General features: G+C 39.4%; 1 protein-coding gene across 1 annotated transcript in view; it reads right to left on the bottom strand.

Annotated features, from left to right (window-relative positions):
• Nucleotides 1–26109, bottom strand: part of TUBGCP4 (tubulin gamma complex component 4) — a 46863-nt gene that overhangs the window by 16866 nt on the left and 3888 nt on the right. The window contains exons 2-9 of the mRNA XM_024133746.3: nucleotides 20446–20574; nucleotides 18064–18186; nucleotides 17623–17676; nucleotides 17126–17182; nucleotides 14026–14105; nucleotides 12434–12635; nucleotides 9806–9971; nucleotides 9443–9567 (exon numbers count right to left, since the gene is read on the bottom strand). Of these exons, the coding sequence (XP_023989514.1) occupies nucleotides 9443–9567; nucleotides 9806–9971; nucleotides 12434–12635; nucleotides 14026–14105; nucleotides 17126–17182; nucleotides 17623–17676; nucleotides 18064–18186; nucleotides 20446–20574 (936 nt within the window). The remainder of the gene's footprint in view (nucleotides 1–9442; nucleotides 9568–9805; nucleotides 9972–12433; nucleotides 12636–14025; nucleotides 14106–17125; nucleotides 17183–17622; nucleotides 17677–18063; nucleotides 18187–20445; nucleotides 20575–26109) is intronic.

Genomic DNA, 26109 nt, shown 5'->3' on the forward strand with positions numbered 1-26109 from the left:
CTTACATCAATGGGCAGATCATCCAGACAGACAGTTAATAAGGAAACACAAGCTTTAAATGACATATTAGACCAGATGGACTTAATTGATATTTATAGAGCATTCCATCTGAAAGCAGCAGAATACACATTCTTCTCAAGTGCACACAGAACATTCTCCAGGATAGATCACATGCTGGGCCATAAAGCAACCCTTGATAAATTTAAGAAAACTGAAATCATATGAAGCATCTTTTCCAACCACAACGCTATGAGATTAGAAATCAACTACAAGAAAAAAACTGTAAAAAACACAAACACAAGGGGCTTCCCTGGTGGCGCAGTGGTTGAGAGTCCGCCTGCCGATGCAGGGGACACGGGTTCGTGCCCCAGTCTGGGAAGATACCACATGCCGCAGAGCGGCTAGGCCCGTGAGCCATGGCTGCTGAGCCTGTGCGTCCGGAGCCTGTGCTCCGCAACGGGAGAGGCCACAACAGTGGAGAGGCCCGCGTACCACAAAACAAAAACAAAACACAAACACGTGGAGGCTAAACAATATACTATTGAACAGCCAATGGATCACTGAAGAAATCAAAGAGGAAATTGAAAAATTCTTAGAGACAAATGAAAATGAAAACACGATGATTCAAAATCTAAGGGACACTGCAAAAGCAGTTCTAAGAGGGAAGTTTACAGCAATACGCTCTTACCTGAGGAAATAAGAAAAATCTCAAATAAACAACTAGGGAAAGAAGAACAAGCAAAATACAAAGTTAGCAGAAAAAATCATAAAGAGCAGAGAAGAAATAAATGAAACAGAGACGAAGAAAACATTGCAACTAAAAGCTGGTTCTTTGAAAAGATAAACAGAATTGATAAACCTTTAGCCAGATTCATCAAGAAAAAGAGGGAGGGACTTCCTTAGCGGTCCAATGATTAACACTTCGCCTCCCAATGCAAGGTGTGTGGGTACAATCACTGGTTGGGGAGCTAAGATCCCACATGCCTTGTGGCGAAAAAACCAAAACATAAAACAGAAGCAATATTGTAACAAATTCAATAAAGACTTTAAAAATGGTCCACATCAAAAAAAAATCTTTAAACAAAAAAAAAAGGAAGAGGGCTCAAATCAATAAAATTAGAAATGAAAAAGGAGAAGTTACAACAGACATCACAGAAATACAAAGGATCATAAGAGACTACGACAAGCAGCGATATGCCAATAAAATGGACAACGTAGAAGAAATGGATAAATTCTTAGAAAGGTACAAGCTTCCAAGACTGAACCAGGAAATAGAAAATATGAACAGACCAATCACAAGTACTGAAATTGAAACAATGATTTTTAAACAAACAAAAGTCCAGGACCAGATGGCTTCACAGGCAAATTCTATCAAACATTTAGAGAAGAGCTAACACCTATCCTTCTCAAACTAATTCAAAAACTTGCAGAGGAAGGAATACTCCCAAGCTCATTCTATGAGGCCACCATCACCCTGATACCAAAAGAGACAAAGATACCAAAACCAGACAAAAATACCGCAAAAAAAGAAAGTTACAGGCCAATATCACTGCTGAACATAGATGCAAAAATCCTCAGCAAAATACTAGCAAACCAGGAATTCCCTGGTGGCGCAGTGGTTAAGAATCTGCCTGCCAATGAAGGGGACACAGGTTCGAGCCCTGGTCCGGGAAGATCCCACATGCCATGGAGCAACTAAGCCCGTGCAACACAACTACTGAGCTTGCACTCTACAGCCTGTGAGCCAAAACTACTGAGTCCACGTGCCACAACTACTGAAGCCTGTGTGCCTAGAGCGCATGCTCCACAACGAGAAGCCACCACAATGAGAAGCCTGCGCACCGCTATGAAGAGTAGCCCCCACTCAATGCAACTAGAAAAAGCCTGTGCACAGCAACTAAGACCCAACGCAGCCAAAAAAAAAAAAAAAAAATACTAGCAAACCAAACCCAACAATAAAATTAGAAATGAAAAAGGAGAAGTTACAACAGACATCACAGAAATACAAAGGATCATAAGAGACTACGACAAGCAGCGATATGCCAATAAAATGGACAACGTAGAAGAAATGGATAAATTCTTAGAAAGGTACAAGCTTCCAAGACTGAACCAGGAAATAGAAAATATGAACAGACCAATCACAAGTACTGAAATTGAAACAATGATTTTTAAACAAACAAAAGTCCAGGACCAGATGGCTTCACAGGCAAATTCTATCAAACATTTAGAGAAGAGCTAACACCTATCCTTCTCAAACTAATTCAAAAACTTGCAGAGGAAGGAATACTCCCAAGCTCATTCTATGAGGCCACCATCACCCTGATACCAAAAGAGACAAAGATACCAAAACCAGACAAAAATACCGCAAAAAAAGAAAGTTACAGGCCAATATCACTGCTGAACATAGATGCAAAAATCCTCAGCAAAATACTAGCAAACCAGGAATTCCCTGGTGGCGCAGTGGTTAAGAATCTGCCTGCCAATGAAGGGGACACAGGTTCGAGCCCTGGTCCGGGAAGATCCCACATGCCATGGAGCAACTAAGCCCGTGCAACACAACTACTGAGCTTGCACTCTACAGCCTGTGAGCCAAAACTACTGAGTCCACGTGCCACAACTACTGAAGCCTGTGTGCCTAGAGCCCATGCTCCACAACGAGAAGCCACCACAATGAGAAGCCTGCGCACCGCTATGAAGAGTAGCCTTCAGGTCAATATCACTGATGAACATAGATGCAAAAATCCTCAACAAAATACTAGCAAACCAAACCCAACAATACATTAAAAGGATCAGACACCATGATCAAGTGGGATTTATCCCAGGGATGCAAGGATTTTTTCAATATCTGCAAATCAATCAGTGTGATAAACCACTTTAACAAATTGAAGAGTAAAAACCATATGATCATGTCAGCAGAAGCAGAAAAAGTTTTTGACAAAATCCAACACCCATTTATGATAAAAACTCTCTGGAAAGTGGGCACAGAGGGAACCTACCTCAATATAGTAAAGGCCATATATGACAAACCTACAGCTAACATACTCAACGGTGAAAAGCTGAAAGCATGTCTTCTAAGAACAGGAACAAGACAAGGATGTCTAGTCTCGCCACTTTTACTCAACAAAGTTTTAGAAGTCCTAGGCAGGGCAATCAGAGAAGAAAAAGAAATAAAGGGAATCCAAACTGGAAAAGAAGAAGTAAAACTGTCACTGTTTGCAGATGACATGACACTATACATAGAAAATCGTAAATATGCTACCAGAAAACTACTAGAGCTCATCAATGAATGGAGACACAAAAAGACCCCAACAGGCAAAGTAATCCTGAGAAAGGAAAACGGAGCTGGAGGAATCAGGCTCCCTGACTTCAGACTATACTATAAAGCTACATTAATTAAAACAGTATGGTACTGGCACAAAGACAGACTTATAGATCAATGGAACAGGATAGAAAGCCCAGAGATAAACCCACGCACCTATGGCCAGCTAAACTATGACAAAGGAGGCAAGAATATACAATGGAGAAAAGACAGTCTCTTCAATAAGTGGTGCTGGGAAAACTGGATAGCTACACGTAAAAGAATGCAGTTAGGGCTTCCGTGGTGGCGCAGTGGTTAAGTATCCTCCTGTCAATGCAGGGGACACAGGTTTGAGTCCTGGTCCAGGAATATCCCACATGCCACGGAGCATTAAGCCCACGAGCCACAACTAGTGAGCCCACATGCCACAACTACTGAAGCCCGCATGCCTAGAGCCTGTGCTCCGCAACAAGAGAAGCCACCACGACGAGAAGCCTGCACACCGCAACGAAGAGTAGCACCCACTTGGGGCTTCCCTGGTGGTGCAGTAGTTGAGAGTCCTCTTGCTGATGCAGAGGACACAAAAAAAAAAAAAAAAAAAAAAAAAAAAAAAAAAAAGAGTAGCCCCCACTCACCGCAACTAGAAAAGCTTGCACGCAGCAACAAAGACCCAATCTAGCCAAAAAAAAAAAAAAAAAAAAAAAAAAAAAGAATGAAGTTAGAATATTCTCTAACACCATACACAAAAATAAGCTCAAAATGCATTAAAGACCTAAATGTAAGACCAGATACTATAAAACTCTTAGAGGAAAACATAGGCAGAACACTCTTTGACATAAATCACAGCAATATCTTTTTGGACCCCCCCTCCTAGAGTAATTTAAAAAAAAAAGGTAGCTAATTAAACTTAAAAGCTTTTGCACAGCAAAGGAAACCATAAACTAAATGAAAAGACAACCCACAGAATAGGAGAAAATATTCGCAAATGAAGCTACTGACAAGGGATTAATCTCCAAAATATACAAGCAGCTCATGCAGCTCAATATCAGAAAAACAAACAACCCAATCAAAAAATGGGCAGAAGATTTAAATAGACATTTCTCCAAAGAAGACATACAGATGGCCAAAAAGCACATGAAAAGATGCTCAACATTGCTAATTATTAGAGAAATGCAAATCAAAACTACAATGAGGTATCACCTCACACCAGTCAGAATGGCCATCATCAAAAAATCTACAAACAATAAATGCTAGAGAGGTTGTGGAGAAAAGGGAACCCTCCTACACTGTTGGTGGGAATGTAAATTGGTATAGCCACTATGGAGAACAGTATGGAGGTTCCTTAAAAAACTGAAAATAGAGCTTCCATAAGATCCAGCAATCCCACTCCTGGGCATACATCCGAAGAAAGCCATACTTTGAAAAGATACATGCACCCCAATGTTCATAGCAACATTATTTACAATAGCCAAGACATGGAAGCAACATAAATGTCCATCTACAGATGAATGATTAAAGAAGATGTGGTCCATATATACAATGCAGTATTACTCAGCCATAAAAAGAGAATGAAATAATGCCTTTTGCAGCAACATGGATGGACCTAGAGATTATCATACTAAGTGAAATAAGACAGAGAAAGACAAATATCATATGATATCAATTATATGTGGCATCTAAAAAATTGATACAAAAGAACTTACTTATAAAACAGAAATAGACTCACAGACTTAGAAAACAAACTTATGGTTACCGAAGGAGAAAGGTGGGGGGTAGGGATAAATTAGAAGGTTGAGATTAACATATACACAATACTACATATAAAATAGATAATCAACAAGGACCTACTATATAGCACAGGGAACTTTACTCAGTACTCTGTAATAACCTATATGGGAGAAGAATCTGAAAAAGAACAGATGTATGTATATGTATAACTAAATCACTCTGCTGTATATCTGAAACTGACACAACATTGTAAATCAAATATACTCCAATATAAAAAAATAAAACAGTATGGAACTGGCAGGAAAAGACATAGAGCAATGGAACAGAAAACTTAGAATCAAAGCCCCATTTATATAGTCAATTAATATCTGACAAGGGAGCCAAGAACACCCAAGGGCAAAGGATAGTCTCTTTTCAACAAATGGTGCTGGGAAAACTGGATAAGCACATACAGAAAAATGAAATTGGACCCCTATGTCACACCATGCACAAAAATTAACTTGAAATAGATCAAAGACATAAACATAAGACCTGATAGCAGAAAAACTCCTAGAAGAAAATGTAAGGAAGAAGTTCTTTAACATTGGTCTTGGCGGGACTTCCCTGGTGGTCCAGTGGTTAAGACTCCACACTCCCAATGCAGGGGGCCCAGGTTCAATCCCTGGTTGGGGAACTAGATCTGGCATGCTGCAACTAACAGCCCACATGCTGCAACTAAAAAAAGATCCTGCATGCTGCAACTAAGACCTGGTGCAGCCAAATAAATAAATATTAAAAAATAGAAAACAGTGGTCTTGGCAATGATTTTTTTTGGATGTGACACCAAAAACACAAACAACAAAAGAAAAAGAAAACACAAAGTGGGACTACATCAAACTTAAAAGCTTCTGCACAGCAAAAGAAACAATCAACAAAATGAAAAGGCAACCTACAGAATGGGAGAAAATACATGCAAATCATATATTTGATAAGGGGTTAAAATCCAAAACATAGAAAGAACTCATTCAACTCAATAACAACAACCAAAACCCCCAAACAATCCTGTTGAAAAATGGGCAGAGGTACTAAATAGACTTTTTTCCAAAGAAGACATCCAAATGGCCAACAGGAACATGAAAAGATGCTCAACATCACCAACTATCAGGGAAATGCAAATCAAAACCACAATGAGATATCACCTCACACCTGTTACAGTGGCTGTCTTTTTTTTTTTTTTTTTTTAATTTTTTGGCCACGGTGCACGGCATGTGGGATCTTAGTTCTCTGACCAGGAATTGAACCCGTGCCCCCTGCAGTGGAAGCATCATGTCTTGACCACTGGACCACCAGGGAAGTCCCAAATAAATCTAGATGAAATGGGTAAGTTCCTTGAAAAGTAGAAAATACCAAAAGTGCTACAAGAAGAAATAAATGTCTTAAATAGATTAATATTAAGGTTTTAAATATACTGAATCAGTGAAGATTTCCTCTCCTAAAAAAACTTAACACATAATTTTTCAGGTTAGTTCAATCAAACTTTCAGTAAAAATTCTTGTCTTACATTAACTGTTCTAAAAAACAGGAAAACAGTGATAGACACCAAGCTCATTTTATGAGGCTTATATAATCTTTGTTCCACAACCACATAAGAACAATACAGGAAGAGAAAAGTATAGTCTATTTCGCTAGTAAATGTAGATGCAAAAATTCCAAACACTGTTTTGGCTAACTAAATCCAACAGTACATTAAAAAATAAAACATCACGCTCAAGTATGGTTTATCTCGGGAAGATTCAACATCTGAAAATCTAAACAGGAATTTACCTTATGAATAGACTGAAGGAGAAAAAGATCTCAGAGCAAAAAACTGCACCTTAATTGATATAGAATAAGCAGTGATAAAATTCAACATCTATTTATTATAAAAACTCACAGCAAACTAGGAAGAGAAGGTAATTTTTTTAAACTTGATAAACTCATGTGCCAAAGCCTACAGCAAACACTAAAGTAATAGAGAAACTTTCTTTTTTTTTTATTTATTTATTTTTTTTGTGGTATGCGGGCCTCCCTCTGCTGCGGCCTCTCCCGTCGCGGAGCACAGGCTCCGGACGCGCAGGCTCAGCGGCCATGGCTCACGGGCCCAGCCGCTCCGCGGCACGGGCATGTGGGATCCTCCCAGACCGGGGCGTGAACCCGGTTCCCCCGCATCGGCAGGCGGACGCGCAACCACTGCGCCACCAGGGAAGCCCTAGAGAAACTTTAGATGCATTATCTTTAAGAGCCAACAAATCAAGGATGCCCATTATCACCTCTATTGTTTAACATAGCTTATATCAACTATCAACCCAGCTGTTGAATGCCGTACTAGAGATCCTAGTTAAGGCTATAAGAAAAAAAAAGAAGCAAAAGTTGAAAAATTGGAAGGAAAATTGTAAAACTTTCAATAATTGCAAATGATATGATCATTAGTGAGGAAAATCAATAGAATTAACAGACAAACCATTAAAACTAAAAAAAAAAAAGACTTCAAGAAGTTGCCAGGTATAAGATTAACCTACAAAAATTAATACCACAATTTTTCTATGTAAGTAGTAACCAACTAAAGATAAAATTAACAAAAAAAAACTATTACGTATCTAGCAATTAATTTAAAAAATCTTTTTGTTGAAGTACTAAAATACATACAGAAAAGTGCACCAACTGTAAGTTTACAGCTTGAAGAATTCTCACAAAATGAACACACCTGTATAACCAGCATCCTGAAAGGCCCACCCATGTCCTTTCCACCTACCAAAGGCAAATGCCATCCTGACATCTAACACCAGATTAGCACTGCTTGTTTTTAAACCTTATATAAACAGATTCATATGGTATACCTTTTTAAAAAATGAAAAAGGAGAGAAAGAGATCCAAAAGGGGGTGAGTATGATATGTATTTGCAAGACACTGTCCCCTTTTCCTCCCTGGTACACTCTCTTTTATTACTTTAAGCAGTTATTATTGTTACAATTATAGATGTCAAAGTATTAGCTTCCAAGAGTCTGAGCTTCAATTCTTTGTCTATCATTTTTACAAACTGGAAATATAATTTTGAGCAACATATGCGTTTCAAAATTTCACAGGGAAACAATTTTGAAATTCTATGTTATTCATTTAATAAAATTTTACTTTCCTCCATTAACTATATTTCCCAAAGAGTTACCACAAAAATGATAACAGAAGAGAAATCAAGTCAATAAGATGAAAGGGAGTGAAGGCACCAGCCCCCTAGACAAGAGCTGCCTTGGCTATAGATGGAGAGGCAGTGTCTTGAAAGTCTGAATGGACAGAAATATGTATTCTGGGTAGTTTAGATATTTACTTTCCCATAAGGAATCAAATCAACTGATACTTCAAGGTCACCTCAAGATCTAATATTCTATGTCTACATCACAGCTCTGTCTCCAGTACCTTGGAATTTTTGAGATAGTGACCAGAAAAGGAAATCATATTCATGATAGATTACTGTGCTTCCAACATGAGTATATCTGACGCTAATCTTAGCAATTCTAGACACTGACCCTAGTGCCCCTGTGCTTCAAAATCACCTGCAGAGGTTTGCTGATTGGCTGGTGTAAATACAAGTACCTACCAGTACTGACTCCCTCCTGACCTATGAGTCAGAAACTCTGGAGGTAAGGATTTGGTGCAAGTGCATGTTTTCAGATTTCCCCACATCATTCTATGCATAGCCAGAGTTGAAAACCACTAACACAGTTAACACAACTAACAAAAGATCTCATTTCACATTATCACACACCTGTGCATCAAATCTTATTATAAGCCACAGAACATATGCCCATTTGAAAAATCACTGGTCACAATTTAAGTTGGTGGATGAAGCACAATTCACTTAAAAACACTGAACTAGGAGTCAAAGACTTGTTTCTGAGCTCACCTTTGTTACTCACTATGTGACATCAGAGAAGTTAGCTTTCTGAGAATTTTTTTCATTTATAAGAATGGAAAAATATTACTTGTTCTGCCTTCCTAAGATTAAAATATCCATAAATTAAAGAATACATAATAAAGCCATTCTAAAATATAAGTAAGGCACTAAATTTAGTCAGAATCAGTTGATTCCCTGAAGTCACTGCCAACTATACAGATGGACTCAAAATGCTGAGAGTCTGAAATGAAACCAAGACCTCCCTTTATTCAACTAATTCATTAACTAACTAGCTAACAATCAAACTCCTGTCAGGTGGGAAAAGGCTAAGGCAGTTCTATTATTAAAAACAGAGAGAATGCTTTTATTTTCTACTTCCTGCCCTTCAACTCTCTCAATTCCCTCCAAGCTAAGTTCTAATCACATTAAGAAGAAACAAAAGTCAAGTACTCAATTTTGGGGGAACTAACCTATTTTCTTCCAAAGAAAATATACTAAGAAAGACAAACCTCAGCCACAGTGCTACGTATACGATCCACCACCTGCTCAAAGTCCACCAGGCTGAAGAGGGGCTGCTGCTTGAGACGATGCAGCTCTGCAGCAAAAGTGTCCTCCTGGTTTTTCAAAATGGATCCTGCAAAACAGGAAGGCACTGTCAAAGGAAGACAGGGAACCTGCACAGGCAAGGGTTTCTCATCCCAGTGCCACAGCTATTTCACCTGCTTCTCAGGTAAGCATGTCACTCACAGCTGTGCTGAAATCTCAGAACATAAAGGTCAGTAACCACCCACTCTGCCCAGGCAGACTTTGGGGCCACACAGCATCAAATAAGCCTTTGAGGATGGGGTACGTTTGGGCAAGGAGATTCCTACCTTTCCTAGTCAGGTTTACATTTTGATTCTCGAACATCTGGACAGATTCTCCAACAAACAGAATTTTTTCAGCAACCCTCACTGGAATGTAGGAGGGCAGAATCTCCACTCGCAGAGAAAACTGCTTTAGAGATGGTGCCAGCATGTTCTCTTCTTCTATCAGGCGCTGGTCAAAGAAATAATCCGTATCAGAGATGACATAGGAAGTGAGAAAGGGAAAGCAAGGAAACATCCGGCAGGTCTCCCAACCCGTGATTTGCATTTTCTAGAAGCAGGGACTTTAAATCTGAAGTTGCATAATTGTTACATTACTGGTGCTAGAGAAATGTATTCCATTTTTAGGCAGAAAGATAGCATGGTGGAAATAGCAGTGGTTTTATTAACATTAGGATTTTAGCCCTCTGCCTTGGCTACTGTGTAAAAACTCGTGCAGTAGGTCTGGAACCCAGTCTCCTTACTTGTACCATGGAATAATTGATCTTTGTTTTTTTCCAGATCTACATGTCTACGATTTATTATCTTGTGCATATGCCTGCTCTGCCCAGATCTTTACACAAGCCTGACTCATTTAGCCAAGTGGTTCTCAAAGCCTGGCTCCTGGACCAGCACCATTGGCCTCACTTGGGAGCTTGTTAGAAATGCAAATTTTCAAGCCTCTCCGCAGATTTACAGAAAACCTGGGGGGTAGGCCCAGCAGTCCGTGTTTTAACTAGCTCTCCAGGTGATTCTGAGGCACTCTACAGTTTGAGAACCACTGATCTAGCCCACTCACCACCCAATCACTCAGGCCCCTTCCGTTCCCTGACTTGCTTTTGAGTTGACCCTTATCCAGCTCCAACTGGACTTTAGGCTCCATACTCCTGACTTTGATCTCTGCTACTCACCCTTTTAGTTTTGGGCTTGGGAGCTGGTGTGCCTCGGGGCACTATCCTAGACCCTCTTCTCCTCTGGCTCTCAACACTCTTCCTAGACAATCACATCTTCTTCTAAGGCTGAACTGATCATCATAAGAGATATTTTTAATCTTTCTGCATCACAGGACTCTGCAATTATAAAAGCTACGGACCTTCCAGAAAAATATATAACCATACACTTCACAGACCTTCTGAAGCCACTCGTGGACCCCAAATTAAAAACTTCTGTATGCCGATGACTCCTAAGACTTTAAACTAGATTACTCTCATGAGTTCTAGGCTCAGCCCACTGGTCATTTCCTACAAGTACCTCAGTGTGTCCAAAGTTAGACCCATCTTCTTTCCCCTGACAGCAATAATCCATGTTCCTTATCGTCACTACTCGCCCACTACTAAAGGCAGACTTGGGTATCATCCTTGATTCTTCCCTCTGGACCCATAGCCAATCAATCACCACGACCTACCTGTTCCAGCTCCTTAATATCTCTCAAGCCTCTTTATTCTTCACCATATTTACTGTTCTCACCCTTGGTGTCGGCCACCATTATTTTTCAGCTAATGTCCCCAACATTCTCCTAGCTGACCTACTTGCTGCTAATCTTAATTTTTAAAAAAAAGATTCCCCACACAGTTTCTAGAGTGATCTATCATAAAGTCTGATCTAACATACAGAGGTAGGTTAACCTCTTGCCTAAAATTCTTCACGGTTCCCAGCTCTCTTCAGGCTCAAGTCTAAATTCCTTCCCATTGTTTACAAGGGCTTTCATGATCTTACCTCTGCTCAACTCAAAAGCTCCATTGACTGCCACTTCCCACCCCCACCCCCACCGTCCCTTACACTCTACATCTCAGCCTTTATTTACTTGACTCTCTCAATTGAATTACTAACGGTTCCCCAATGAGCCATGTCCTTCATGGCCTCTGAACTTTACACAGTCCTTCCCTTTGCTTGGAATTTTTTTTTTCTTTTTGACCATGCGGCATGTGGGATCTTAGCTCCCCGACCAGGGATCAAACCCGCAACCCCCTGCATTGGAAGCTTGGAGTTTTAACCACTGGACTGTGAGGGAAGTCCTCCTCCCAAACTTTTTGCAATTTAGACATACATTCCACTGAAAAGCCTTCTCTAGTCACTCTAAGACCATGTTCCCAGAATACCCATACTTACTCTTTCCAGAGCACTGAGTACACTGTAATATATCTTCCATTAAACTATAAGCTCTTTAAGGACAGGGACTACTACATTTTATTTGTTTATGCAGTTGTGACACGTGGAACAGTACCTGGCATATAACAAGCATTCAATAAAACGTTGTAACAGGATAAATGAATGGGTGAATGGATAAGAACAATACAGGACTTTGGGGAATCTAATCAAAACTCTAAACTGCATGTAAAAGCTCTGGGTACCTACAAGACTACCTGAAGAGACAAGACTTATTATTATTCTCTTAAATGTGTATACCAGGAAGAGGGGAAACAAAAGGAATCTCACAAATATATTTTCTATTTTATAGTCTCACATTGTTAGGCATTAAGTTTAAGTATTAAGCTAAGATAAAGCCAAGTGTTTACATCTAAAGAATTTATGGAAGGTCCCCAGTCTATGATGAGCTGGGGGTTGGGGGCAGGGGCAAGTCACCAAAAGGTCATCTAGCTGTAGACTTTTCCAACTCCTGGCAGGAGAAGGCTAGGCTTCTGGTTGGGCTCTCACCAAGTCCTGGAGTTCTCTCAGTTGTTTTCCTGTCAGTCCCCCAATGCCCAGATCCTCCTCATCCTCTTCTGGCTGGGCACTGACATTACCAGAAGATGGACCCTGTTTGATAAAGAACTCTTCGTGCTGGTCCAAGAGGAGTCCATGTAGCATCCAGGCTGAGAGCTGCTTATACATGACCCCATGACACACGGCCAGGATTCTGAGTGGAGAGGAAAGCAAGGGCCTTAGAAGTCCACTAAGAGGACACTAAACCCATGCTTTAAACTGCTACAGGATAAACAGAGGCCTGAGGGTTTGGTCAGCAGAAGGGAAATGACCAATTAAGCTAAAAATAATTGTGCTATTTTAACTTAAATGTCTGCGGATGAACTAAGTGGTTAAATTTCCAAACTTGTAGCCAGTGTACTAAAGTCTGAAATGTTCAGTAAATGTTCTGTCTTTTAGAAGAAGCACATTTTTTTCTCTCTTTTTGAGTAAAGTAAGTTTCAAAATGGATGATTCCTTTTAAAATTAAATGGACTTACAGGAGTCTCTATTTGGCTAACACAGTATTAAATTAGTTTTTATTTTTGTTGGAATCACATAAGGAAAGTAGACTCAGTATGTGAGAAGCTGATATACCTGAAAAAGTATTATCCAACAAAATGCAGAGACAAACAAAATGCAGAAAGGTTGCTGGAGAATGGGATATATTCACATGGTCTCAAGGGATCACATCTCAGATAACATATTAATGACAAAGGGGAAAACGTCCCTCTAAAACAGAGATCTGGTGGAAAACACCTAAACCAAGTGATGAAACTTAACAGCAGTAATGGGACAAACTTACTTTTTGTGCTTTCTGATATGCTGTAACAGGAAATAATATGACCTATGTAGTATTCTTGCCAAAAATGTTCAACCTGAATCTAATCATGAGGAAATAATCAGAAAAATCCAGATTGTGGAACATTCTACAGTCTTTGATCCTACTCCACATTTAATACAGTGGTAATCATAAAATTTTGTATCCTTTTTCCAGATAGTATTATAAAAAATATTTTTACATGTTGTTATAGTATTTGTCATTTTAATTGCGTTATAGTCTATCAAGTGAATATATCAGCTTTCTTCTGCTGCTGGTAATTTTCTAATTTCTTAATATAGTAGACAACATTGCAGTGAAAAATTGTGCATATGGTTATTTCTTCTTTTGAATAATTTTGTTAGGATAAAATTCTTAAGAGTGGCATTATAAGATTATAAAGCTACTCAAAATACACATGTTTAGACATAGCTAAGCATAATCCAGCACATGTAGTGGAAATTCTCCAAGGATAATGAGATCCAAAAATGAAAAAGGACTGCCTCAAGGTCATCTAGGCAGCTAGAGCCTTGCTTCAATACTCAACACTTTATTAAAACCCCCTTTTTGCAATTTCTGAGCCACCATAAGGATTACATGGGCTCCTTTGCTCATGGGGCTTATCCATCCTGGTCATAACTTTCCCCAGAAGGAAACCTGAGATGACCTGAAAATAAAATTTGTGCAAAATCAAGTCACTTGACCACCCACTCTGCCTCCCAACACCAATGAAGCCATGACTTACTTTTCTAGTGCACTGCGAACAGGAGGCAAACCTCCACAGCTGTGTTTGTACACTGTTTCCAGGATTTGGCAACCATGAATCTGTGGAAAATACAGCCTTGTCAAGCTGAATTCCATTTTAATAGTTCATGAAGCACAATCTCATATTCTATATTCAATCCAGAGGGCACAATCTGCAGAGAATGGGGATAAACTTTCTCATAAGATTTTTGTATAGTTCTGATTCTGACTCCAATGCCAATGTGTGGGGGGTTTCCCCACACTATCAAGCAATCCTCTGACACCAGCTTGGGGGTCCTACAATCCAACTCAATTGTGATACTATCCACCCAGAGACAGCATCAGATTCCACAGGTTAAGGGCTCAATCCCACAAGACTGCCCTCCATTTCCGACGCCAAACACAAGTTCAGGTTGTTCCCTGTGCTTCCAACTGGCTGATTTAATAGATCAGAGGCTCCCCCTCCCTGGATTCCACTAATTTGCTAGAGCAGCTCACAGAACTCAGGAAACCCACTTATTCACTAGATTACCTGTTTATTACGAAGGATACTAAAGGATACGAATCAACACCCAGATGAAAAGGATACACAGGGCGAGGTCCCGAACAACGGAGCTTCTGCCCCGCATGGTGGCACATAGAGGCACTCTGGCTCACCAACCTCGAAGCTCTCCAAACCCGATCCTTTTGGGTTTTTATGGAGCCTTCATTACACAGGCAGGATTAATTAAATCACTGGCCATTGGTGATTGAACTCAATTTCCAGCTCTCTGCCCTCCTCTCTCCCCAGAGGTCAGGTGGGAATGGTGGGACTGAAAGTTCCAACCCTCCAATCACATGGGTGGTTCCCCTGGCAATCAGCCCCATACTTAAGTGTTTTCCCCAAATCACCTCTTTAACAAACTCAGGTGTGGTAGAAAGGGGTTTGTTATGAATATCAAGTCACCTTTATTGCTCTTATTACTTAGGAAATTCTGAGTTTTAGAAGCTCTGTGCCAGAAACGGGAAAAAGACCAAATCTATATTTCTTATTATAAATCACAACATCACAATAGTTGTTCTCGAAGTATGGACCCTCCCACCTCCCGGCCCCTCCCCATTCCACCCCATCCCCCAGCAGCATCTGTATCACCTGGAAACTTGTAAGAAATGCAAATTCTTGGGCCTCACTCCAGACCTCTGGAATCAGAATCTCTGGGGTAGGGCCCAGCGATCTGGTTTTAACAATCTGCTCCAGGTGATTCTAATGCACAATGAAGTTTGAGAACTACTGCACTAAGGAAAAACCAGAATCATTTAGAGTTGAAATTCCAAGAAAAGAGGTAAAGAAAGCTCTTACTTCTGATTAAGGCCTAATTCAGACTACTTACAAGGTATACACTTTTCTAAAAATCTGCTTCCTCTTTCAATGTCCTTTTGCCTCTGTTTTTTTTTTTTAACTGCTTTATTGAGGTATAATTTATATACAATAAATTCACCTATTTTAAGGGTACTTTCAACAACTTTTAGTAAATTTACAGCATTGTGCAACCATCACCGTAATCCAGTTTTATAACATTTCCATCACTCTAAAAGGATCCCGTGTGCCTGTTCACACTCCCCCCATTCTCGCCCACAACCTCATTTTTTTTTTTTTTTTTTTTGTGGTACGCGGGCCTCTCACTGTTGTGGCCTCTCCCTTTGCAGAGCACAGGTTCCGGACGCGCAGGCTCAGCAGCCATGGATCACGGGCCCAGCCGCTCCGCGGCATGTGGTATCTTCCCGGACCGGGGGCACAAACCCGTGTTCCCTGCATCGGCAGGCGGATTCTCAACCACTGCACCACCAGGGAAGCCCAACAACCTCATTTTTTAGAGCCTTAGCACTCAGCTTCCTACAACCTCCTCGGCAGGAAGGAAGGTTCACCCATCTGCAATCCCTCTACTCATTTTCCACTCTCCTTCCTGTGGCCAACGGAAGCTCAAGTCAACTGAGATGTGCTGGCATGTATGGACCCTTACACTAACCCCACTTACCTAGAAGTTCCCCTCCAATTTTGGGAGATGGTTTAGTAGAGTGGTTAAGAGCACAGTCTTTGGAGTCAGACAGCCCTGGGTTTATATCCTAGTTGTACCATTTACTACCATCTGTATGACCCTAAGCACATTCTTTAACCTATTTGATTTTTTAAAGGATTGACTGTGATAATGTATGTAAAGCACTTAGCACAGTGCCTGGTATGCAACAAGTGCACAATAAAAGCTCGATGTTATTTGATGAGGGCTATCAGCTTTGCAGGGTCAAACAGCACCTCCCCTGCTGGCTCTGCTAGCACAGAATGAATGCAGCAGAGGGTAAGTTTCTAGACTTATACAGCAAAAAAATGAAGTAGCAACCTGGCAAACTGACTAGTTAACTAGTTATATTCAAATGAACACTCTTAATAAGCTAAGGCACCAATATAACAGCTTAAGAACATGAATGAACTAAACATATTTAATCCATTTGTCCTTTTTGATCCAATTATGAACCAGCAGATACTTCTAATGTAAAATCTCAAAGCATCTCAGAATTATTAATTCTACCCAGAAAAGACATTCTCTGGACACTGGAGACCCTAACTTTTCAATGCATATGATAAAAACTTGTGATAAGAATTGGCATATTTAAATAATAAAATAAACATCTGGGTTTCACCCAATGATTTAACAATTCTCAGAAAACTGCCAGTACCCTAATGATAAACCTACTACCTTCTTTATTTCTAAGAATTAACTTTCTGCTTCTCCTCAAGATCCATATCCAACAGTTTTGAATCCTTAGTGTAAAACGCTCTCACCTCCAAGCATCCATAGCATTGTTCTCTTACCCAGCAGCATTCTTGGGTATATCTATTATCATTTCCCCCACCTTCTGGACCAGGAGGTGCTTAAGGGCAGGGTCCTAACTTATTTTTGCATTCCTGATACTTAGCATGATACTCAAGCATATATCACTGAATGAATAAATAAATAATAAAAACTACTGAAAACTAGGCTCTTTAACAAAGAATGTAAAGGAAAATTAATTATGAATATTTCCTTGGTGCTTACCAGAGCAAAAGGAAAAAGGAAAATTCTCACCTTTTGACTTTTAATTTGTTCTACTACAACCATCACAGAGGGGAAAAGGAGCTGGAACTGCAAAGGAGAGAATAATTAGGATGGTATATAATCAAATACAAGGAAAAAAAATTAACTCAGGAAATGCCTTTGTTTCTAAATAGTCCCACTTAACATAAAGATGGCAATACCACAGAACAGCCAAGATCCAGTATCCTAAGGCAATTTGCTACAGGGGTTGGCTGCAGATAGAAAGAGAATGGCAGACAGAAGCAGTGTCTACGTTTGAGGCTAGCATAATTGCTAATACTGAGGCCAATCTAGAGCATTAACATCACACAGTAAGTTTTCACTAAATTTGGAACTTTTCAAACAGTTCTGATCTAGGAAAGCATTCAAAATATCAAATGCTGGGCTCTGAATCCAGAAGGAAAAAAGTTCTCAAAATAATATTTTAAGTTCGATTATTCTAATGATATCAACAGATTCCAAAGCATTTTGTTATCTGGGCATCATACCTGATCTAAGGAGTAATTGACATGTGATATGGAGAGATGGGGGTCAGCCAGGAACTGCAACAAAAAAACACTCTGATTATGGCTCCATATAAAATATCTCGAATCTATTTCATCTATGAAAACCAGAAGCGAATGTGAGAGTAGGCTTAGGGTTCATTTTAGGGTATTGAGAACTGATCATCTATAGAAGATTATTAATGTTGATTTTCAGGTGATAACAAAACCAAAGCTAGGGCTCTTCTAAACTCACTCAGGAACCTTTGCCATGATCCTCTTGCCACTTTGATCATGGCTTGGGTAATCACAGAGAGCACACTTACCCTCCAGCCATGCAGAAAATAGCTCATTCTTAACCACCTGACCATATCAAAGGGCATTTCAAATCAGGAACATGTCCTCATCTGCTGTCCCAAAGGTGTTCCTTCCCATATTTCTTCTCACCTCTTGTTCCAAATCAAGCAGTGCTTGGCGATAAGGCTGCAAAACTGAATCCAGCCCCGTGCAGAAGGCCCTTAGGTAGATTCCATGTGACCCACCTTGGCCCTGCTGAGATGGATGGTGATCCTGAAATCAAACGAAGAGAAGTCAACTTTTCAGCTCAGACTCTGAAACCCAAGGAAGACATTATCCTTTATTAATGGCATTTTTTTGTTTAAATAATTCCCTATCAGAGCAGTGCTTCAATAAGAGGAAAACCTGACTGAAGAGACCTTTTAAAATGTGATAATGTTTTCATTTTCCAAGTGGCTCAGATGTTACAAACAACCAGGTATTACTCCATACTGTCACTAGAGGTTTTTCAACAACTCAATTCTAACCTTATAACTTCTAGCTTAAATCCCTTTGGTGGTTTCCCCTTGCCCCAGAAACTAAACTCCTCTACGTGGTATACAACAACTTCTGTATTCTGGCCCTTACTCTCTCTCCAAAATTATCTTTAACTGCTTCCAACTTCACATCTTCATTTACAAATTACTCAGCAGTTCCCTGAATGTGCCTTGTTTCTATCTCTCACCCCTGTGAATGAGTGTGGTCTGCTTATAACTATGTGCTCATGTTTGTGACAAATACTTACTCTTCCTGCAGGACCCAACTCCAGCATCTCTTCCCTGCAAAGCCGTTTCTAACTCTCCGTAGGGAATTAATAGCTCCCCTTTGTTGCTTTCATAGCATCCCTGTTTAGTGCTGGAACTGAACTTTTGTTTATCTGTCCCCTTACTAGACCAAGAGCTTCATGAAGCAAGGGCCCATACTTTGTTCATCTTTGCATTTCATTTCCTAGTACAGTTCTTTGAACAGATGGTAACTATTTACTGAATAAATAAAATGACCTCAGTCCTCCTTCTAACAACCCTTCTTCTGCCTAGATGGCAATTCATCAAAAACATGAACCTGATAGCCAACGTGGGGAGTTAGAAGACACTCACCAAGAGGCTATTAACAAATATGGTTCGTCTTTCAAGAAAGCTGCAGTTTTATTGTAAAAGCATTCTTCTTCTACACGGGGGAATTGCAGTTAAGTGTTGAGTAGAGGCCATGATGACTAACCTTTCTGGCTATGTACTGATTTGCGTGGTCAGGCTCTGGTGGTGGTAGATACCACAGCAGAATTCAGCAACAAATGTGGTAGGAAGCTTGGGCTCAGAGGTTATAAGGCACACTGTAGCCAGAGGATGCTGCAAAGGATACTAGTAGTTCCTGGAGATAAATGTTCCCAGCTATAATAAGAACAGCACGGGCATAGGGTGAAACAGACCAGATTGGCTTACAACCAGGTGATTTTTGTTTTGGTTTGTGTCATTCCAGAGAACGGAATGTCTTCATTTATCACAAAATGAAAGAAAAAATTAGACTGCTTTTACTTTTCAAAAAAAAAAGAGGTACTACAAATATCTTTAGAATTTGGGAAAGTAGGAATTCACATATAAGATCCACATAGTCACACGAATATAGGACAGGTTTGGGTTTTTTAAAGTGTTATATACAAACACTTAAAGAGCCCTTTTCATCTATATTAATGTGTATACATGTTCCAACTTTGATCATTGTGTTCTCATTGTTATGACTTCATAGCAAACTGGCATTGATTAGGTTTTTTAAAATATAAATTTATTTATTTATTTTTGGCTGCGTTGGGTCTTCGTTGCTGCACGCGGGCTTTCTCTAGTTGCGGTGAGCGGGGGCTACTCTTCGTTGCAGTGCACGGGCTTCTCATTGCGGTGGCTTCTCTTGCTGTGGAGCATGGGCTCTAGGCACGCAGGCTTCAGTAGGTGTGACACGTGGGCTCAGTAGTTGTGGCTCGCGGGCTCTAGAGCACAAATCTTTGGCCTCTACACTATAAAGCACTGACTTCCAATTAATTTATATTAATCAGTAATATTTATTAAGTCTTACCACATGCCAAGAACCTTATCCAGTTTAACTCTTATTTACAAATAAGAAAAAGGAAGCCTGAAGATTTTAGTTGCCTGCCTCAATGTGACTACGGTAGTTAGAAGCAGAGTGGCAAAGGAATTTTAAATAATGCTTTGTGTTTTCACCTCTGGGACTGGAACTCTGGTCCAGCTCAAACTGATTTAATTCAGGTCTCTTAAAACTTGGGCAAAGCATACTTTCTCTTACATCCATCTGCCTAAATTGGTCCCCATGTATATTCCCCCTTGTTTGAGGTACAGTCACCTTGCCTTCACTTGAATAATTCCAGTGATGAGAAATTCATAACTTTTTGACACTTATATCACATGAATTACCATTGGATTCATTGAAAGATTAACATAGCTCCAGCCCTGGGGAGGTGTACATTCCCTGAGAACAGGAACCTACCTGCTGTTGCACATGGCCCGTGTACTGTTCAATGAACTCGGTGAAACGAATGTAGTCTGTGCCCAGCCGGCAGAGTCGATTCAGGACACTGGTTTCACTGGGATGGAGAAATGGGAAGTCCTGTGACACCTGCAGGAGAGGAATAATGCTAAAAACGCTGATGCCCGCTACTCACTGCTCACTAGAACAACTGTCTCCCTTTGCAAGATGGCTATTTAAGACTGGTAAGTTCTAGATAACAAAAGTATTTCCAAATCACTACAAAGATGTTGTTCCCCAGTCCCAACTTAATTAGTTATTTATTGAAATAGGCAGTAATGCATGGTAAAGAATTTAAACAGTACAAAATGGTATACATTAAAAATAAGTCAACCTCCGCAGAGGCAGCCACTACTACCTGTTTTTTTTTTTTAACTGAAGTATAAATATATTGGTTTCAGGTGTACAACATAGTGATTCAGTATTTTTACAGATTACACACCATACTAAGTTATTATAAAAGACTGACTAGGGGCTTCCCTGGTGGCGCGGTGGTTAAGAATCTGCCTGCCAGTGCAGGGTACACAGGTTCTATCCCTGGTCTGGGAAGATCCCACATGCCGCGGAGCAACTAAGCCCATGTGCCACAACTAATGAGCCCACGCGCAGCAGCAATGACCCGACACAGCCCAAAATAAATAAATAAATAAATTTATATTAAAAAAAAGACTGACTATATTCCTATGCTGTACGTTACATGCCCGTGACTTGTTTATTTTGTAACTGGTAGTTTGTACCTCTTAATACCCTTCACCTGTTTCATCCCTCCCCCTATCCCTCTCCCTTCTGGCGACCACAATTTGTTCTCTGTATCTATGCATCTGTTTCTGTCTTGATATGTTTGTCTGTTTTGTTTTCTAAATTCCACATATAAGCGAAATCATAAAGTATTTGTCTTTCTCTGTCTGACTTATTTCACTAAGCATAATATCCTCCAGGCCCATCCATGTTGTCGCAAATGGCAAGATTTCATTCTTTTTCATGGTAAGTATATTACCTATTCCTTATGGAATCTTCCTGGGATGGTCTATAAGGATATATGGGGTTTTTGATCTGGTTGCAACAAAGTCTCTTGAGCAATATTGCTCACTCTTGGTTCTGCAGATTCCAGAGGTTTCTCAGACATATTCTTAGGATTTACAAATTCTCTATGAAAATTTAAATTTTGTTTTCATTTTGATAAAAATGTAAAATTAACGTAGCATATTATAATCTGTAAAAGCACCTTATAACTGGACATATAATTTAGTGTCCATATTTTCATTTGTATTTTTAATTTAAATCATGGCCAAATGATAGCCTAGTATGGTATGTAAAGATTTCACAGCAGTTCAAGCAGAAAAGTTGTAGTGGGAGAATGTATTCATTCAATCAACTAAGAAAAAAAATCATAGCAAAATATACATAAAAGTTACCATTTTAGCCATTATCAAGTGTACAGTTTAGTGGCATTAAGTGCATTCACTTTGTTGTGCAACCATCACCACCATCCATCTCCAAAACTTTTTCATCTTCCCAAACTAAAACTCTGTACCTCTTGAATGATGACTCCCCATTGTTCCTTCCCCCACACACCCTGGCAGGTACCCTTCTAATTTCTGTCTCTATGAATTTGACTACTCTACAATATTTATCCTTTTGTGACTGGCTTATTTCACTTAGCATAGTGTCTTCAAGGTTCATCCATGTTGTAGCACCTGTTAGAATGTCTCTCCTTTCTAAGGCTGAATAATATTCCATTGTATGTACATGCCGCATTTTGTTTATTCACTTCATTTGTCTATGGACATCTGAGTTGCTTCTGCCTTTTGGCTATTGTGAATAATGCTGCTATGAACATGGGTGTACAAATATCTATTTGAGTCCCTGCTTTCACTTCTTTTGGGTATATACCCAGGAATAAAACTGCTGGATCATTTGGTAATTCTGTGTTTAATTTTTGGAGGAGTCACCATATTGTTTTCCATAGGGACTGCACCATTTTACATTTCCACCAGCAATGCACAAGGGTTCTAATTTCTCTACAACCTCACCAACACTTGTTATTTTCTGTTTTTTTGGTAATAACCATCCTAAAGGGTATAAAATGATATCTCATTGTGCTTTTGATTTGTATTTCCCTAATGGTTAGTGATATTGATCATCTTTCCATTTGTCTGTTGCACATTGTATATCTTCTTTGGAGAATCAACCAACTTTTAGTGACCAAGTACTTATCCCAGGCACTGTGCTAACACTCCAAGATTAAATAGTGAACAAAATCAGACATATTTAGTACTCCCAAGGAACTCAGAATATTTCACATTCATATTGTATTGTATTTTGTAGAAGCCATCTTTATGTGACAGTAACTGTAGTAATAAACAGGCAAAGAAGAATTTTTCTGTTACTGATTCCACAATAATTTGATTAGGGATCCATTTAATGTAGATTTTAATGACACAATGCTAACCATATCTTCAAGTTAACAACTTAAGAGGTAGCATGACATAATCCTTAAGAACCTGATCTTTGGAGCCAGATTGCCTGGGTGTGAATCCCTGAGTTGCCTCTTACTTGCTTGAAATCTTAGGCAAGCAATACCCCTCTGTGCCTCAGTTTTCATACCTATAAAGATGATAACTGTGAGGATTAAATAAATTAATACATGTAAATCACATGTGCCAAGCACATAGCAAGTGCTCAATACATGTCAGCAATTTTTTATTATTAGGACAGCTCTACTCAGTTATTAAGTGATACTCCTATTAAAATTGGCATTTGAGCAGTGTTTGTTGGCAGAGTTTTAGAAAAGTTCCAGGTCTCATTACTCTGAAACAACAAACGATACCTTAAAGTTATTGGTACCATTTGGTACAACCTACTTATATGAACAGGCATTCTCTTCTTTAGAGTTACTGAAGTCAAAATAGAAAACAGAGAGCCAGATCTGCAGAAAAGTCATTCTACCATTTAACTCAATGTTGACAATTTAGTTTTAGCAAAACAACAGTATATATTACATTAGATCATTGGTTCTGAGTGGGGGCAATTTTGCCCCCAAGGGACATGGTAATGTCTGGAGATATTTTTGGTTGCCACAACTCAGGGGATACCACTGGCATCTAGCAAGTAGAGGCCATGGATGCTGCTAAACATCCTACAATGCACAGGACGGCCCCCACAGAAAATAATTATCCAGTCCAAAATGTCAGCAGTGCCAATGCTGAGAAGCTGCATTAGATTAACGTCAATTTGAATTTATCAGTTTGGTAGTTTTATTTACTTTGTAAAAATAACTGGTTTTACAGTTGTTTAAGAGCATTATGCTTGAGTTTATACTTAGCTTAATGTGTATACATATTCAATATTACAATAAACTTATTTTTATCAACACTGGGCATTCAAGACAATTTTTCCCTTTATCGAAATGTGAAAAACACCATTCTGCAGAAAGTATGCAATATTTGCTGATTTTGGTGGAATTTTTTCTTTCACAAATAGCTTAATACCTACTATGTGGCAGAAACTGTACTAGGTGCTCCTGGTACATCTATGAAGAAGACCACTGTGGTCTTAGCCCCCATTGGCAATCTATGTGAGAGAAAGACTAAACATAGGTAACAACAATAAATAATACAAATTGTGATGTCCTATAAGGGAAATAAATTGCTGTGATAGAAAATAATGGCATAAGGAGTATACTTAAAGAGGTGGTCAGAGAAGGTTTTTCTGAGAAGGTAACTTTAAAGCTGAGAACTTAAGGAGGAAAATATCCGATTGAGACTTTTTTATAAGAAAAAAAGGAAGGCAGCTATTGTTCCCATATTCTTTCATCTCTTTTTACTTCCGACAGTCAGGCACAATTACCTCCTGAATATTTTTCTCCTATATTTCTGGCATTGTGCTAGTTTTACAGGAGAAAAGAAATAATAACAAAAGGAATCTGTTTGATTTGTAAGTTTCATGGACCAAGAATGTAAATTACATGCTCCTCTACAGTCTATACTACCAATTCTCATAAGAACAGGCATGACTTTGTGATCAAACAGAGCTAGATTCAAATCTTTATCAAGAATAGCCACCATAAAGTTCTCTGAACTTCAGTTTGCTCATTTGTAAACTGGGGCCAACAATACCTAAGTTACTAAGCTATGGAGATGATTAGATAATATTACTGGAAGCAGGAGTAGAAAAGAGTGGTTCAGATACTGGAGCCAGACAAAACTGGGTTCAAAAGGAACAACACAAACACATGGAGGGCTTCCCTGGTGGCACAGTGGTTGAGTCTGCCTGCTGATGCAGGGGACACGGGTTCGTGCCCCGGTCTGGGAAGATCCCACATGCTGCGGAGCGGCTAGGCCCTTGAGCCATGGCCGCTGAGCCTGCACGTCCAGAGCCTGTGCTCTGCAACGGGAGATGCCACAACAGTGAGAGGCCCGCGTACCGCAAAAAAAACCAAGAAAACAAACACAAACACATGGAGGCTAAACAATACTTTACTAAATAACCAAGAGGTCACTGAAGAAATCAAAGAGGAAATCAAAAAATACCTAGAGACAAATGACAATGAAAACACGATGATCCAAAACCTATGGGATGCAGCAAAAGCAGTTCTAAGAGGGAAGTTTATAGCTATACAAGCCTACCTCAGAAACAAGAAAAATCTCAAATAAACAATCTAACCTTACATCTAAAGGAACTAAGGAAAGAAGAACAAACAACACCCAAAGTTAGTGGAAGGAAAGAAATCATAAAGATCAGAGCAGAAATAAATGAAACAGAAACAAAGAAAACAATAGCAAAGATCAATAAAACTAAAAGCTGGTTCTTTGAGAAGATAAACAAAATTGATAAACCATTAGCCAGACTCATCAAGAAAAAGAGGGAGAGGACTCAAGTCAATAAAATTTGAAATGAAAAAGGAGGAGTTACAACAGACACTGCTGAAATACAAAGCACCCTAAGAAACTACTACAAGCAACTGTATGCCAATAAAATGGACAAACTGGAAGAAACAGACAAATTCTTAGGAAGGTAAAACCTTCCAAGACTGAACCAGGAAGAAATAGAAAATATGAGCAGACCAATCACAAGTAATGAAATTGAAACTGTGATTAAAAATTTTCAAACAAACAAAAGTCCAGGACCAGATGGCTTCACAGGTGAATTCTATCAAACATTTAGAGAAGAGCTAACACCCATCCTTCTCAAACTCTTCCAAAAAATTGCAGAGGAAGGAACACTCCTAAAGTCATTGTATGAGGCCACCATCACCCTGATACCAAAACCAGACAAAGATACTACACAAAAAGAAAATTACAGACCAACATCACTGATGAATATAGACGCAAAAATCCTCAACAAAATACTAGCAAACAGAATCCAACAACACATGGAAAGGATCATACACCATGATCAAGTGGGATTTATCCCAGGGATGCAAGGATTCTTCAATACACGCAAATCAATCAATGTGATACACCATATTAACAAATTGAAGAATAAAAACCATATGGTCATCTCAATAGATGCAGAAAAAGCTTTGGACAAAATTCAACATCCGTTTATGATAAAAACTCTCCAGAAAGTGGGCATAGAGGGAACCTACCTCAACATAATAAAGGCCATATATGACAAACCCAC

The sequence above is a fragment of the Physeter macrocephalus genome, chromosome 11, assembly GCF_002837175.3.
Source record: "Physeter macrocephalus isolate SW-GA chromosome 11, ASM283717v5, whole genome shotgun sequence".
Taxonomy (NCBI): Eukaryota; Metazoa; Chordata; class Mammalia; order Artiodactyla; family Physeteridae; genus Physeter; species Physeter macrocephalus.